Genomic DNA, 12755 nt, shown 5'->3' on the forward strand with positions numbered 1-12755 from the left:
TGACTTAGATATGCTGGCAACCTTGTCTTTGTGGTTAAGTCAGTGATATCTGACACATCTCCCTACTAATCTGATGAAGGGAACCAGTCACTCCCTACTAATCTGATGAAGGGAACCAGTCACACATCTCTCACTACTTGCTATGTACCACTACGGATAACAAAAGTGGGTAGCGAGCTTGGCATTCTTGAAATTTCAACCCTTCTAATGTGTAAGCTTGAAAGTACAGCACATGCCAAAGTGACTGACTGACAGGGAATTAGTTAAGTGTACAAATCAACTTGGCTCTTTTGACAATAATCACAACACTTTAATAAGAAGAAGGAATGGGAAGTTCCATGGGTTACTTTAATTACATGCTCGTCTGTGATTACTGCACTGTTATGGGAATGACGTAAAAGCATCAGCCCAAAAATGATGTGCACCATCCCAACTTATACAAAAAAAAAAAGACACACAATAATGATATCATGAGTTGGCCGGCCCACCACTCTAGATCCCCAAGTCTAGCAGTGATGATATGTAAACAAGACTCCCATTGGGTAGAGCAATTGAAGTGGGCGGGGACAGGGTGTGATCGAGACTGGGTAGGCAGGATGAATGCTCAGCTGGCAGGAAGTGTTTCCCTGGCAGTTCGGAGGCCATACTAGCTGTGAATGTGAGAGACAGAGAGAGATATGGAGATTTATATCCCGAATGCTTTGGTTTTGAGAAAATATTACTTTGAAACTTTGAGTCAATAACAGAAAATATAGTTGACGTAATAGCATTAGCATCCTTCGCCCAGCTCTGAGAAAGAAAAGTTTAAAAAGAGGTAATAAAAACACAGCACCAGACATGTTTTAAACACATGGGAACTATTGACAGACATACCTTAGAGAAATTAAAAAACAAATAGTCCTAAATTGTCCTAAACTGACTCTAGTGATGTAATGCATTTCATACAGAACGACTGCGTGCTCTAAGATGCTTACTTGGAGGGCACGGTGGGTGAGCCAGAGCGATGGAAGTGGATGTTCTGCCACTTGCTGTCCCGGCGGTGCCAGACGCGCGTCTCCTCAGACTGCATGGTGCGGGGCATGCCGTTAGCGTCCATGTACTGGGTGAGGCGGATGTAGGCCACGCATGCCGCATCCTCACCAATCAGGTGCACGTGGGGGTTCAGCAGGATGGTGTGAATGGGCTTATGGCCCTTAGACAAAGCTAGAGAGGGTGGGGGGAAGAGAGGGATTGCTTTATCTACATGAGCAAGAGGGATTTGCAAGGTTTGTAAACAATGAACATTCCCTAAACCAACACCTATCAGCAACCACTGAAGAGATCCCAATGATCAGTAACAATAAGGTCAGTTCATTTTCCTGCTGATGTTGCTGCTGAAGTGTGTGCACATGCTGGTGTTTTTTTTTTACAATCCACATCAACAACTCAAGCATGAAGTTCCCCTCTCAATCAGATCGATTTATATCTTGAACTATTCCAACAGCTCCACATTTTATTATAAGTTACTATGAATCAATTCTTTCACATCCATTACCAATGCTAATCATAAAACCACTGGTGGGTGAGAGTGCTTTACAGACTGTCCACTCTATTCTGTGTCTGAGTCAGTGTCTGAGGGCTTTTGAGTGGTGACTGTGACATTTTCATGGTTTCTCTTTCCGCCCTGTGGCCGTGACTCAGGCCAGAGTGAGACCACAATGTGGGCGGGCAGCCTGACCACAGCCACATGTCACCACAAAAGCTCAGTGGTGTGTGATGTGTCATTTCAATTCTTGACTCATGGATGATGATTTCATGTTTTATTGTTTTATGTTTTTATTCGTTATAGGATCCCCAATAGTGGAACCACACAGACTCACTACTCCTTCTGGGGTCCACATGTCATTATGATATAACTATATCGAGAGTAATAGTAGTTTATCTACAAATACTGTATGCCGTAAAGCTATATGCTACAGTTGGACATTACCATTCTCAAAGTAGAATCGGTGGAAGTCGGTGCCTTCGACCAGGTTCCCCAAGGCCTCAGGTTCAAAAGAGGTCAAGCCAGGGTCACAGATCTTCCTGAAAGGTCACAGAGGAAATACATAGACTCTCAGGAGGGATAATTCCATAAAGTCCTGTAGTAATGTGGTGCTCTATGACTGGTGTGCGGTAATGTGGTGCTCTATGACAGGTGTGTGGTAATGTGGTGCTCTATGGCAGGTGTGCGGTAATGTGGTGCTCTATGACAGGTGTGCGGTAATGTGGTGCTCTATGACAGGTGTGTGGTAATATGGTGCTCTATGACAGGTGTGGTAATGTGGTGATCTATGACAGGTGTGGTAATGTGGTGCTCTATGACAGGTGTGGTAATGCGGTGCTCTATGACAAGTGTGGTAATGTGGTGCTCTATGACAGGTGTGCGGTAATGTGGTGCTCTATGACAGGTGTGTGGTAATATGGTGCTCTATGACAGGTGTGGTAATGTGGTGCTCTATGACAGGTGTGTGTAATGTGGTGCTCTATGACAGGTGTGGTAATGTGGTGCTCTATGACAGGTGTGGTAATGTGGTGCTCTATGACAGGTGTGGTAATGTGGTGCCCTATGACAGGTGTGGTAATGTGGTGCTCTATGACAGGTGTGCGGGGTGCTTTCTGTAGGACTCACGTGTAGGCCTCAAAGTCTCCATTATTGATTGCCTCAATCAGCTGCTCAGTTACTTTGATGATCTCCTGCTTGCGTGCTACAAGACAAATGGGAAAAGTGGAGAAAGAAAATCAAATATTCAATATCACAGTTCTGTTTGTGACATAATGACCAGTATAATCTAACAGCTTTTTTAGCACTTTAATGTTTTGCAATGGCAACCTATCCTTTTACTGGACAACTGAACTCTGCCCCATAATGAACTGGACCACTGAGCTGGAATGTAAACACAATGAATAGGTCATGATGTAAAATTTTCACCAATGAGTTGACCTCTCACATAAACAAACACAAAAATAAACCCTATGCTGTATACACTCTTTGCAGATACAGCATGGCAAAATGGACAAAGGGAAAGTCCAGTGTGGGGAAACAAAAGACAGACAAGCCATCAACAATGAAAGACAAACAAACAAACAAACAAAATAATGATATACAAAAAACAATCAAATAAACAGACATAACCAACAAAACATTTACCTTTCATGGTTAACATGTAAGCTAAGGGACAACAAAAGAAGGGAGTTTGGAACATGCAAGAACATTCCAGAGAGTTCTGTTAGAATGTGTGCTCATGGGCATGGAGGAGAGAGGAGAGTGGAATGACAAGAGTGCATTACGTCACAGGCACAAATCAAGCAACGAGGCCGGAAAGAGTGCGGACAGTGTTAGTGTTGGGCCACATGTGATTGCTCTCTCCACCTCTCTTTCTGTTCTGATTGCTCTCTCACTCTCTCTGTTCTGATTGCTCTCTCACTCTCTCTCTCACCATCTCTCTTCCTCTTGCTTATAAATGAACGACTGAATCATTCTGGGCTGTATTCCAATGAACACTTCATTAGTGCGCTGCCCTCGAGTATGTCATGCCGTAAAAGTCAGTGGGGCAGAAAATTGGGAGTTATCCAAACAGATAGTGCCCATGGTGGCTGTAGATCTCCGAGCCCGAGAGAGGGTCTCGGCATTTGCAGAGGAGCAGCCAATGAAACATGATGCAATCTGACACTGACCTTATATCGCCCCTGGTATTGCTGACATCTCTGTACACTGTTGCAAACGGATAATATATTACATACTCAGGTCTTTTTTTCTCTTTGAGAATTATTCACAATATTGTTGTACAAGGTGAGTGTGGGTGAAGAGGACAAGTCAGAAAAGATAAACTCTGCCATCTGGGAGGAAGTACTGAGGCCAATTGCATTGGACTGCCAGAGAAATACATTATATACGGTATAGGTCATATAATATATATATATCAATGCTGTTTACATAAACAATGTGTTGTCTAATCATGGGCCCTGCTTCCACGTGTCCCCTCTGGCCTTGTTATAAGCTCCTTTTCAGTTCAAAACTTCCACGCAACATGGAGCTCCCTGAGGCACACCACTCCATCCTCGTCTGAAATAATGGCCTCACATTTTTTGTTTGAGTTTGGTGTTTATTTTCCACCCTCTCACTCGGCTCTATATTCAGTGTGTAATAGCATCCTTAATCAAGCCCAGCTCATGTGGAATTACACTCCTTCGCTCAGCAAAAACAAAATCAATTTCATGGGCACGTAGTGGGCCTGGGTTTGTCAGATGCAATATATTACACTGAATAAAAAATAAAGAAATAAAAAAATAATACAAACAGGGGCAGGACTGAAAGTTTGATCTTGGGATGAGTCTCTTATGAGGCTGCTCTGTGTACTGGTCATTCCAGGACACCAGACAGACAAAAAAAAATCTTTTTAAATGGTCTACTTCCTTTCCAGTGATTGCCAAACACTGGATTCTCAATAGCGCCATATGTAGCCTATGAGACACTGTATCTGAATGTAAGTTTTTTTTTCATCAGTTTCATTTTCAACCATTGAAGTTACGTATGCCATTAAATACAAGTTCATTGAAGTTCTTATACACACACACACACACACACACACACACACACACACACATACACTGTCCTGGGTCCTGTAACACCACCTTTTATCTACAGGGGGCAGCACACACTTTAATTTAAAATCCCAAATCCAGATTAATCCTTGGCAACAGTCCACCTCTAAAAATATACTACTTCACTACACTAGTCATTTGTCCTAAAGAACGAAAACCTATTGGCCACTCATCTCAATGATCTTTGTGGCTGTCTTTCTTTGGACTGATTCATTTTCATTTTCAGTGGCTTATACTAATGCACCACCTAACACTATAAATAAACTCCTTTTTGAAGGGGTTAACTGTTCTTAACTGCTGGAATGTCAGCTGTGCGTATTCTTGTTATGTGCTGCAGGTTCTGTGGCACTAAAGTGGCTGGGCTTTAAGAGGGCCTATGGGTCCTTTGAAGCGTGGACCTCTCTGGGCTTAAATCTAAACCTCACTTTGATGTTGGGAAGCTAGCGGTGACATGGAAAGTTAGGGGATTTCTAAACAGTTAGCTTATTGTGGCTAACATGTGTTGTGATGTCTGGGTTTTGTAAAGTTAGGGTGCTTCTAAGGGGTTAGCTTATGTTGGCTAATGTGTGCATCATGTCTGGGCTTCGTAGGCTACAGTTAGCTTATGGTGGCTAATGTGTGCATCATGTCTGGGCTTCGTACAGTTAGCTTATGGTGGCTAACATGTGCATCATGTCTGGGCTCCAGCAGTGGGGAGGCACTTACGCTGGGTGCTGTTGCGGCTGGGGCAGGCCCTGTGCTTCACAGAGCCCTGAGGCGACAACGCTTCGCCCCGGCGGTTGATGGACACAGACACGGACGTGGACGTGGACAAGGACGGGGAGTGGACTGAGAGGAACACGACAAACGAACAGACTAACAGGAACAGGTAGCCGACCACGAGTAACCGCAGCAGGCCCTGGCAGAGGGCGCCCGGACTGGGCCACACACTCAAGGAGTACCAGCACGAGGAGGAGGAGGAGGAGGAGGCAGCAGAAGAGGAGGAGTGGGAGCGGGAGCGGGAAGGGGAGCGTGAGGAGTGAGGAGACGGATAGCGCTCCCTGGTGTAAGGGGGCGGTGGTACAGGTGGAGAATAGGTGAAAGAGCGTCGGAGCACTAGAGGACGTGGGGGCACTTTGTAGCGTCGCACTTTTTTTTTTTTTTTTAGGGGGGGGGTTGGGGGTGTAATGTGGGGGTTCAAGAGTGAGCATGTGTATAGGGGTGGTGGGGTGATATGGGTAGTGGACACACATTGTAGTAGAAAAGGATGAGGATGATAGGAAAATGGTGGGTTAAAAAAAGCAACACAAGTAAATATGGACAACATAACAGGAAAAATAAAACAGAGGAAAAGACAAAGGAAATCAGATGTAAAGGCAAAATTAATGAAATGTAAAATGACATGAGATAAAAAAAAAATGAGTAAACAAGCCATGCATTGTTTTTTTTTTGTTTGTTTTCAGCATTCCAAACTGAAAACAAAAAGGAGGGAAAACCAACATGAGGAAAATGACAACATCAAAGACACTGAGGCTACGTTTATACGGTGACGATGAAAAGAGAAGACGCAGAAGTGGCGCCTCGCCTTCATTTTTTATTTGCGCTTAGACGAAAGCATTCTCAGGGGGAAATCTTTGTTATATGAAGATGCAAGAGTATGTGATATTCAATTGATATGCATTCCAGACCGCTGGGTGGTGGTGTGATAGAACCCCGGGCACGCCACGCCGCAGACATTCTAATTTGACAGTTTAGCCAGAGAGGTAATCAAGGATCTTTGGTTTAGCCGCTTAGACGGAGACGCAACCCGGGTCGCCTTCAAAACTCTACACTCTGGAAGGAGTCTTCAGATTTAGGGTCAAGCCCCGATATGGCGGGTCAAAACGAAAGGCACTTATGATAAAATATTTTGTCGCCTTCCTTCGCAATCGTTCTCGTATAAACGGCCCCTGAGAGTCCAACTCCCCATAGCAGTCTACCTGTCATCCATCAAATCAGATCAAATGAACTGGTGCTATTAGGAAGCAATTGTTGTGGGGGTTGAATAACCACAATGGGTTAAAGGGGACACATTATGAAACATGTTCAGTGCTTTTATGCATGGATTTGGGTATTTGGGTATTTGGGTTGGCTACCAATGCAAAATCACCAGAATAGCATCAGCCAGTCGTTTGTTTTTGACTGCCCATGTCTGAAAACATGTGATGCAGCAAGCCATTCAGATTTGCTGACTAAAGTGATGAAGTCTGCCAGCATGTTCAATAAGATCACCCCAATTTGACTTATCAGGACGAAGCCTCCAGTCATGACTGAAAATCAAAAGCGTGAAAATGTGTCTTTTTTTCCCCCCCCCCCCTGCGAGCTCGGGACCTGTTAGTGAAAAAAAACAGTCAACTCTAAACAGGGCTCTACAGATTGAATTGAAAAGGGGGTTGCGGTGTCTCATCCTTTTGGTACTTTGACTAAAATATGACATCAGAAAATTGTGGAAAAGAGGTGACATATGCTGCTTCCCTGACAGTCCAAGAAACACACAGGTCTCTGTTTCATTCTTTTAGTCTACCATGACATATTTGTACAGCTGTTTCTTTTTGCAATTACACCACTATTCCCAACTTTGTCCACATATACCACACACACACACACACACACACACAGTTATCCATCAGCAGGACTTCAATCGGGGGCCACATTGTAGGACAGAACAACAGATGGCCATTGTGGCCTTGGTGAAGCCTTTGTTGAGGCAGCCTCTCTGCACCAACCCCTTTATAGCCTGGGCAATTGTCCTCCACCAAACACCTCATCCATCCTCTAATTAAATCTGCCGGAGGTGTTTTGGGCTTTTGAAAAGATCCTCCAGGTAGGAGGTGACAATAAGATTCATTGTGGTGATTGGGGTCATGCTCCCTTGCGGAGGAGATAGTTAGTAACACAAAAGAGAAAGTAAAATACAAAAATACAGACAGAAAAGATCGGAAAAAGTGAAAGTGAGGAGAGTGAAAAGCAATTAAAAAAATATGAACCATGAAAGGGGTTCATGAGTGGGCAATGTTAGGCCAAATTAGCTGGAGACACACATTCAAGTACGCAAGCACTGACACACACACACACACACACACAAACACACACACACAGATAATGAGTATAGCTATATACTACACAACAGTGACTTTCAACATTAGTCTATTGCTTCTATTTGTCTGAGCTCACATCTGCCACAAAAAATCCAATCCTTTTGCTGCTAAGTGCTGGAGACACCAGCACAGATGATAAGCTAATGGAGGTGCTCTTACAGCTCAACCCTTGGTTAGATGTGTGAAGGGGCCTTTAAAATGGCCCCTTAAGCCCAGTTTTTCCAATGGCTTGTGTCGTGCAACAACAGTTAGTGCATCTGGACAAGTGCAGGCCAGTGTAGCACAAATCACTCCCTAGCAGAAAGGGCCTTAAGCTGTGTCACACAGACCCCATTATGGAAATGGTGTCGGCTCAGAGCCTTTGTTAGTGGTATGTAATTTGGATCCTTCAGTGGAATGATAATGGCCTAAAAGGTCGCACCCCCCCCCCCCCACACACACACACACACACACACACGAGCACTGGCTCGCTCTTTGCCGTTTAAAAAAACAAAACATTTCCACTATGTCTTTCTAGCTAGTCATCCCCTCCACAAACAGTAATGCAAGTTCCACAAACAGTAATAAAAGCCTGTCTTTACTGGACGTAAATGACACCAGCTTGGGGGAGGCTGAAAAAGAGCTCTGATAAATGGCCTCATTTCATTTTGGTGCGAGTGATGAAAACTCAAGCTTTTTTTATTCAACATCGAGCAAAAAAATAACGATCAAAACTGACGACCATGCCCTTAAGTACATTTACACTTTAATGACTTTTCTGCAGCAGATCAACTCATTCCATCCCACTCCAGCAGGGTTTTATAATGACTACTTGAAAGCCTGCAGATCGATGGCAAACTGTTTGTTTACAAAGTGAGTTGGAGGGGCCATCAGGTGCAATGAAACACAAGCTAATACACTACGCAACTGCTGTGGAGGGAAAGATGCCTGTGGAACAAGTCAAGAGAGTGTGGAGCATACACAGCAGGATAGTGGTGCTACTCACGGGGACATTATGATGAGTGACACTATGATGAGGGACTACAAGTCGAAAGGTAATGTGATGGAGGGAAATGAGAAAAGGAAGAGTCATGCATCAATGTCAGAAACATGGAGAGAATATCTGGGGCTCATCACCAACCACCTGTTGCTATTAGTCATGGATATAACAGCACCAGGTGAGCTGCGCATTGCTATTGTATTATTTTGGACTTCTATGGTATGGAATCCTACTGTACGTAGGGACACATGGTGAGGGTTTGGAGTCTTCTGCTTCTGTGAAGAGCTGGAGGAGAAGGGAAGCGTTACATGGAGGTGAACTCGTCCTACCTTTCACATCGTCGTCCTCGATGGTGGTGTTAGCACTCTCGCTGGACTCCTACAGGAAACAAAATGGCTGATTAAAGCAGAGAAAACAAAAAGGGGTTGCTCTTGTCATCTCTCTAGAACGTGTTTATTTAATGCCTTTGAAAGGGCCTAGACATGTCATGATGTGGGTACTTCATATGAGAGTACTTCATTGAGGAGCATGTAGGCCTACACCTGAAACAAAAGACAGGTCAAAACATATAAGAGGCTATGTCTGTGAGTCTTTTAACTGTGTGGTAAAGCAGTTTAATGCACATTGTTTGCTTTCAACTTGAAAAGTATTTTATTCGTTAAATGCATTTATATTCACTGATTACTGTCGGTATAAAAAACCTGGAAACAATCAAAACAAATGGTTTTGTCTAGCTTGGGTTACTACAGCCAACAGGTAAGACAGCCAGGCAGCTACAGCGCTCCTCTCTAGGGGCATACACATGGAGCTCACGGACATGCCCCCAGAGTGTAACACTGTAGCTGCCTGGCTCTGTTTCCGTTTTCTTTCCATACCGACAGTACTCGATGACCTCGGGAAACGAAGATCTTTAACCCCATCAACACCAACTGATGCAACAACCCACAAAACAGCACCACACAGCAACCCAACCAAAACACCGACTAATCCACTCTTATACACTGGGAGAAATGACAGTGAAAGGTAACCCAGCTAAATAATAAAACAATAAGGAAAATGCCACAGGACAAGGATCTACCACACCCCTTGTGTAGAACTAAACACACACTTAATACAACTGCTCCAACCAAAAGACATGCAGATGGATGCTTCTTTAAAAAAAATGCAATGAATGAGGTGTAAAAGTTCATTATATATTCCTATGGTTGCCATATTTGCTGCCCTATAAGGAGCATTGTGTACCCATTAAGTGAAGGTTCCTATACGGAGCATACAAGGACCTGCTAATAATAACACCACAGGAGAGGATCCAGGCAGGACCGCAGCAGCAGGGACCTGAGCAGGGATCTGGGCCATAGCTAAGCCATATCAGGGCCAGATCGAAGCCCAAACTGGGCTATTTCTGCTCCAGAGTCTGCTGCTATGGGCAAATAATGTTCACTCAGTCGCTCGCTTAAATGTTAGTGTGCTTTACTGAAAGAGGCTGCTGGTTAATGTCCACACAAATGTCCCATTTAAACATCATGTAGTGTTTGGCTTGGTGCCCTAGCCTCACCATGCAATATCACTTATGCAAACTCGTGAGTGTATTGATAGCCAATCTCACAAATGGTTGTGCCAATATTATGAGTACATCACTCCAGGAAGTCATTAGTTGGTTTTAAATTCAGTAAATTGACACAGCATGCACGCCAAATCAGATATATCTCAAAGACATAAGTTGGCCAGATTTATGTGATTTGCATCCGTGGATGTTGGCTGACGCATTCTACATGTGATTTAAATGCAATTCAGTACCAGCAATATCTTTCTATATATCTCCCGATAAACCAAGATGACCAAGACCAGTGTTCACTGATTTTTTGTATTCACCAGTGCTAATCACCAGAGCACCAGATGCTCCATTTTCACACAGACGACTGTTCTGAATATAGAGCATCCCTGATGGGAAGGGACAGAAAGTAGCACACCCCAACCCCACTGACTGAGTCCCTCGCAGACACAACACTCAGTACCTTCTGTCCATCAGTGGGATTGTGGATAACAGTAGTTTGAGGCTCCTGATCGAGAGAAAGGAGAGGGCGAGGAAGGGTGTTGAAAGAGAGAGACAGGGGGTGAGGAAGGACAAATAGAATAGAAGAAGAATGTTAGATTATTTTTTCAAGAGGCAGTAGGGCTATTAGGTTTGAAAGCCTTAAAGGACACCAAGGGCTGGTCAGTTATGGGAAAGGCCTAGTAAGAAATCATTTGGTTTACACAAACAGAGCGTGTGGAGATGTTCATTCTATCAGTGTGAAGAAAATATTATATATAACACATCATAATAGCACAAACTGCAATTTGGAAGCAACCTATTTTCAGGTGCACTTGGAAGAAGTCAAATTCATGGATACTCTTTGACAAAAGAAGTAATGTTGTCAAACATGTACAAGAGAAGAGCCATGTCACTACCATGGTTCATTTATTAAAGCATGTACAGTATTAAAAAAACAGTTTCTCTGAGTCTTCATCAGGGCGATCTCTCTCACACACCCAATACCGGCCATACACATGTGAAACAGTTGTATATAGTATAGTATATATACTTTTTTGATCCCGTGAGGGAAATTTTGAAATTTGGTCATTTAATCCAATCGGTGAATTAGTGAAACACAAACAGCACACAGTGAACACACAGTGAGGTGAAGCACACACTAATCCCGGCGCAGTGAGCTGCCTGCTACAACGGCGGCGCTCGGGGAGCAGTGAGGGGTTAGGTGCCTTGCTCAAGGGCACTTCAGCCGTGCCTACTGGTCGGGGCTCGAACCGGCCCCTCTGGTTACAAGTCTAGAGTGCTAACCAGTGGGCCACGGCTGCCCACTAAGTTGAGTAATGGGTGTGGCTATAATCAAAGAAATAGCTGTCTAATGACAAAACAGCAGCTTTGCAGATCTTCAACTGATCTGTATTGCAGCTTTGGTTTTACTAATACTAATAAATCTGCCTTTTCAAAGACCATCCTGATGATCGCTCCAAGAAGCAGCAGCATGCCAGGGCATTTCTAAATGTTTTGGGTACATCAGAATAGAATATAGTTGAAATCAACCATGTGAGTGTCTTGGCTCTTCTCTTCTTCTTGACGTCATTTCAGATTGCTCTGCCAGAGCTGTTCTTGAGAATATGTCCCCACTTGGTGTACTTTATTGAAGAAGCACAAACAACAACAACAAAAACTACTAGAACTACAGTCGAGAGAGTCAAAGATGACAGCAGCTTTGGACTGGTGGGAGATTCAGAGGTGGACAGAAACAACAATGGACAAAGCTGAAGCCAAGAACTACAACAGCATGCAGAGAAACACAACTAGCTTAGTGGGGTTAACAACTTAATCAATACTACTGCAGCCAATACAAGTGGAAGAGCTACATCAAAGGCTTCCTGAAGACAACATGACGTTGACACCTCCTAGAGTCGCATGAAATACATAGCACAGCAAACATGAATAGGCTACTGCTGTCTCTTCATATCATTCACTTAATATCTTAAAACTCCAACAATTTGAAGTTATTTATGAGAGCTCTCCGCTCATGACTTTGAAGCGTTGATTAGTCATCACAAGCCAACATAAATAGACTTCATGTAAGGCACGGCCAGTTTTGGGGCTCTATGAAAAACAAGGTCACAAGACATGTCCTGAATCCCAATGAGATGGTGTGGGGATCTGAGCGAGGGGGACCCTGCTACATGCTATAATGCTCACGCTAGGAGCTCCGGGATCGCTTGGTTTATCCTTGGCCATAGTAAGAGAGAAATAAGAAAAACAGGAACAAAAACAAACACAACAGGCAGAAACAAATCAGGATCGAGCCACTGTACTTAAAGCCCATCACGGGCGTACTCCTTCCTGCCATCAGCATCAGTTGCAGAGCCAGTCCAGTTAGAGGCGCTAGGCACATTAGCCAATCAGACAGAGTCCGTGTGGCTGCTGCCAATCAAAATGCAGCCTTGGTGGGTAGAGCCAATCAAGGCAGAGCCACTACTGATACAGCCAATGAGGG

The 12755-nt window shown here is 43.9% G+C and overlaps 1 protein-coding gene across 16 annotated transcripts in view; it reads right to left on the minus strand.

Annotated features, from left to right (window-relative positions):
• Positions 1-288: 288 nt before the first annotated feature.
• The window catches only part of camk2d1 (calcium/calmodulin-dependent protein kinase (CaM kinase) II delta 1), an 86182-nt gene continuing 73715 nt past the window's right edge, over positions 289-12755 (minus strand). For 4 of the 16 annotated variants that reach the window (XM_048236856.1, XM_048236852.1, XM_048236855.1 and 1 more), the window contains 6 exons: positions 10734-10778; positions 9048-9096; positions 2651-2726; positions 1970-2064; positions 975-1203; positions 289-650 (listed from right to left, as the gene is read on the minus strand). In XM_048236856.1, coding sequence (XP_048092813.1) covers positions 647-650; positions 975-1203; positions 1970-2064; positions 2651-2726; positions 9048-9096; positions 10734-10778 — 498 coding nt within the window. In that variant the 3' untranslated portion in view covers positions 289-646. Of the gene's footprint in view, positions 651-970; positions 1204-1969; positions 2065-2650; positions 2727-3169; positions 3191-9047; positions 9097-10733; positions 10779-12457; positions 12488-12755 lie in introns of those variants that run through there. The other 12 variants (XM_048236847.1, XM_048236845.1, XM_048236861.1 and 9 more) reach the window with 7 other exon arrangements.

Source organism: Alosa alosa, chromosome 24 (assembly GCF_017589495.1).
Source record: "Alosa alosa isolate M-15738 ecotype Scorff River chromosome 24, AALO_Geno_1.1, whole genome shotgun sequence".
Classification (NCBI taxonomy): Eukaryota; Metazoa; Chordata; class Actinopteri; order Clupeiformes; family Clupeidae; genus Alosa; species Alosa alosa.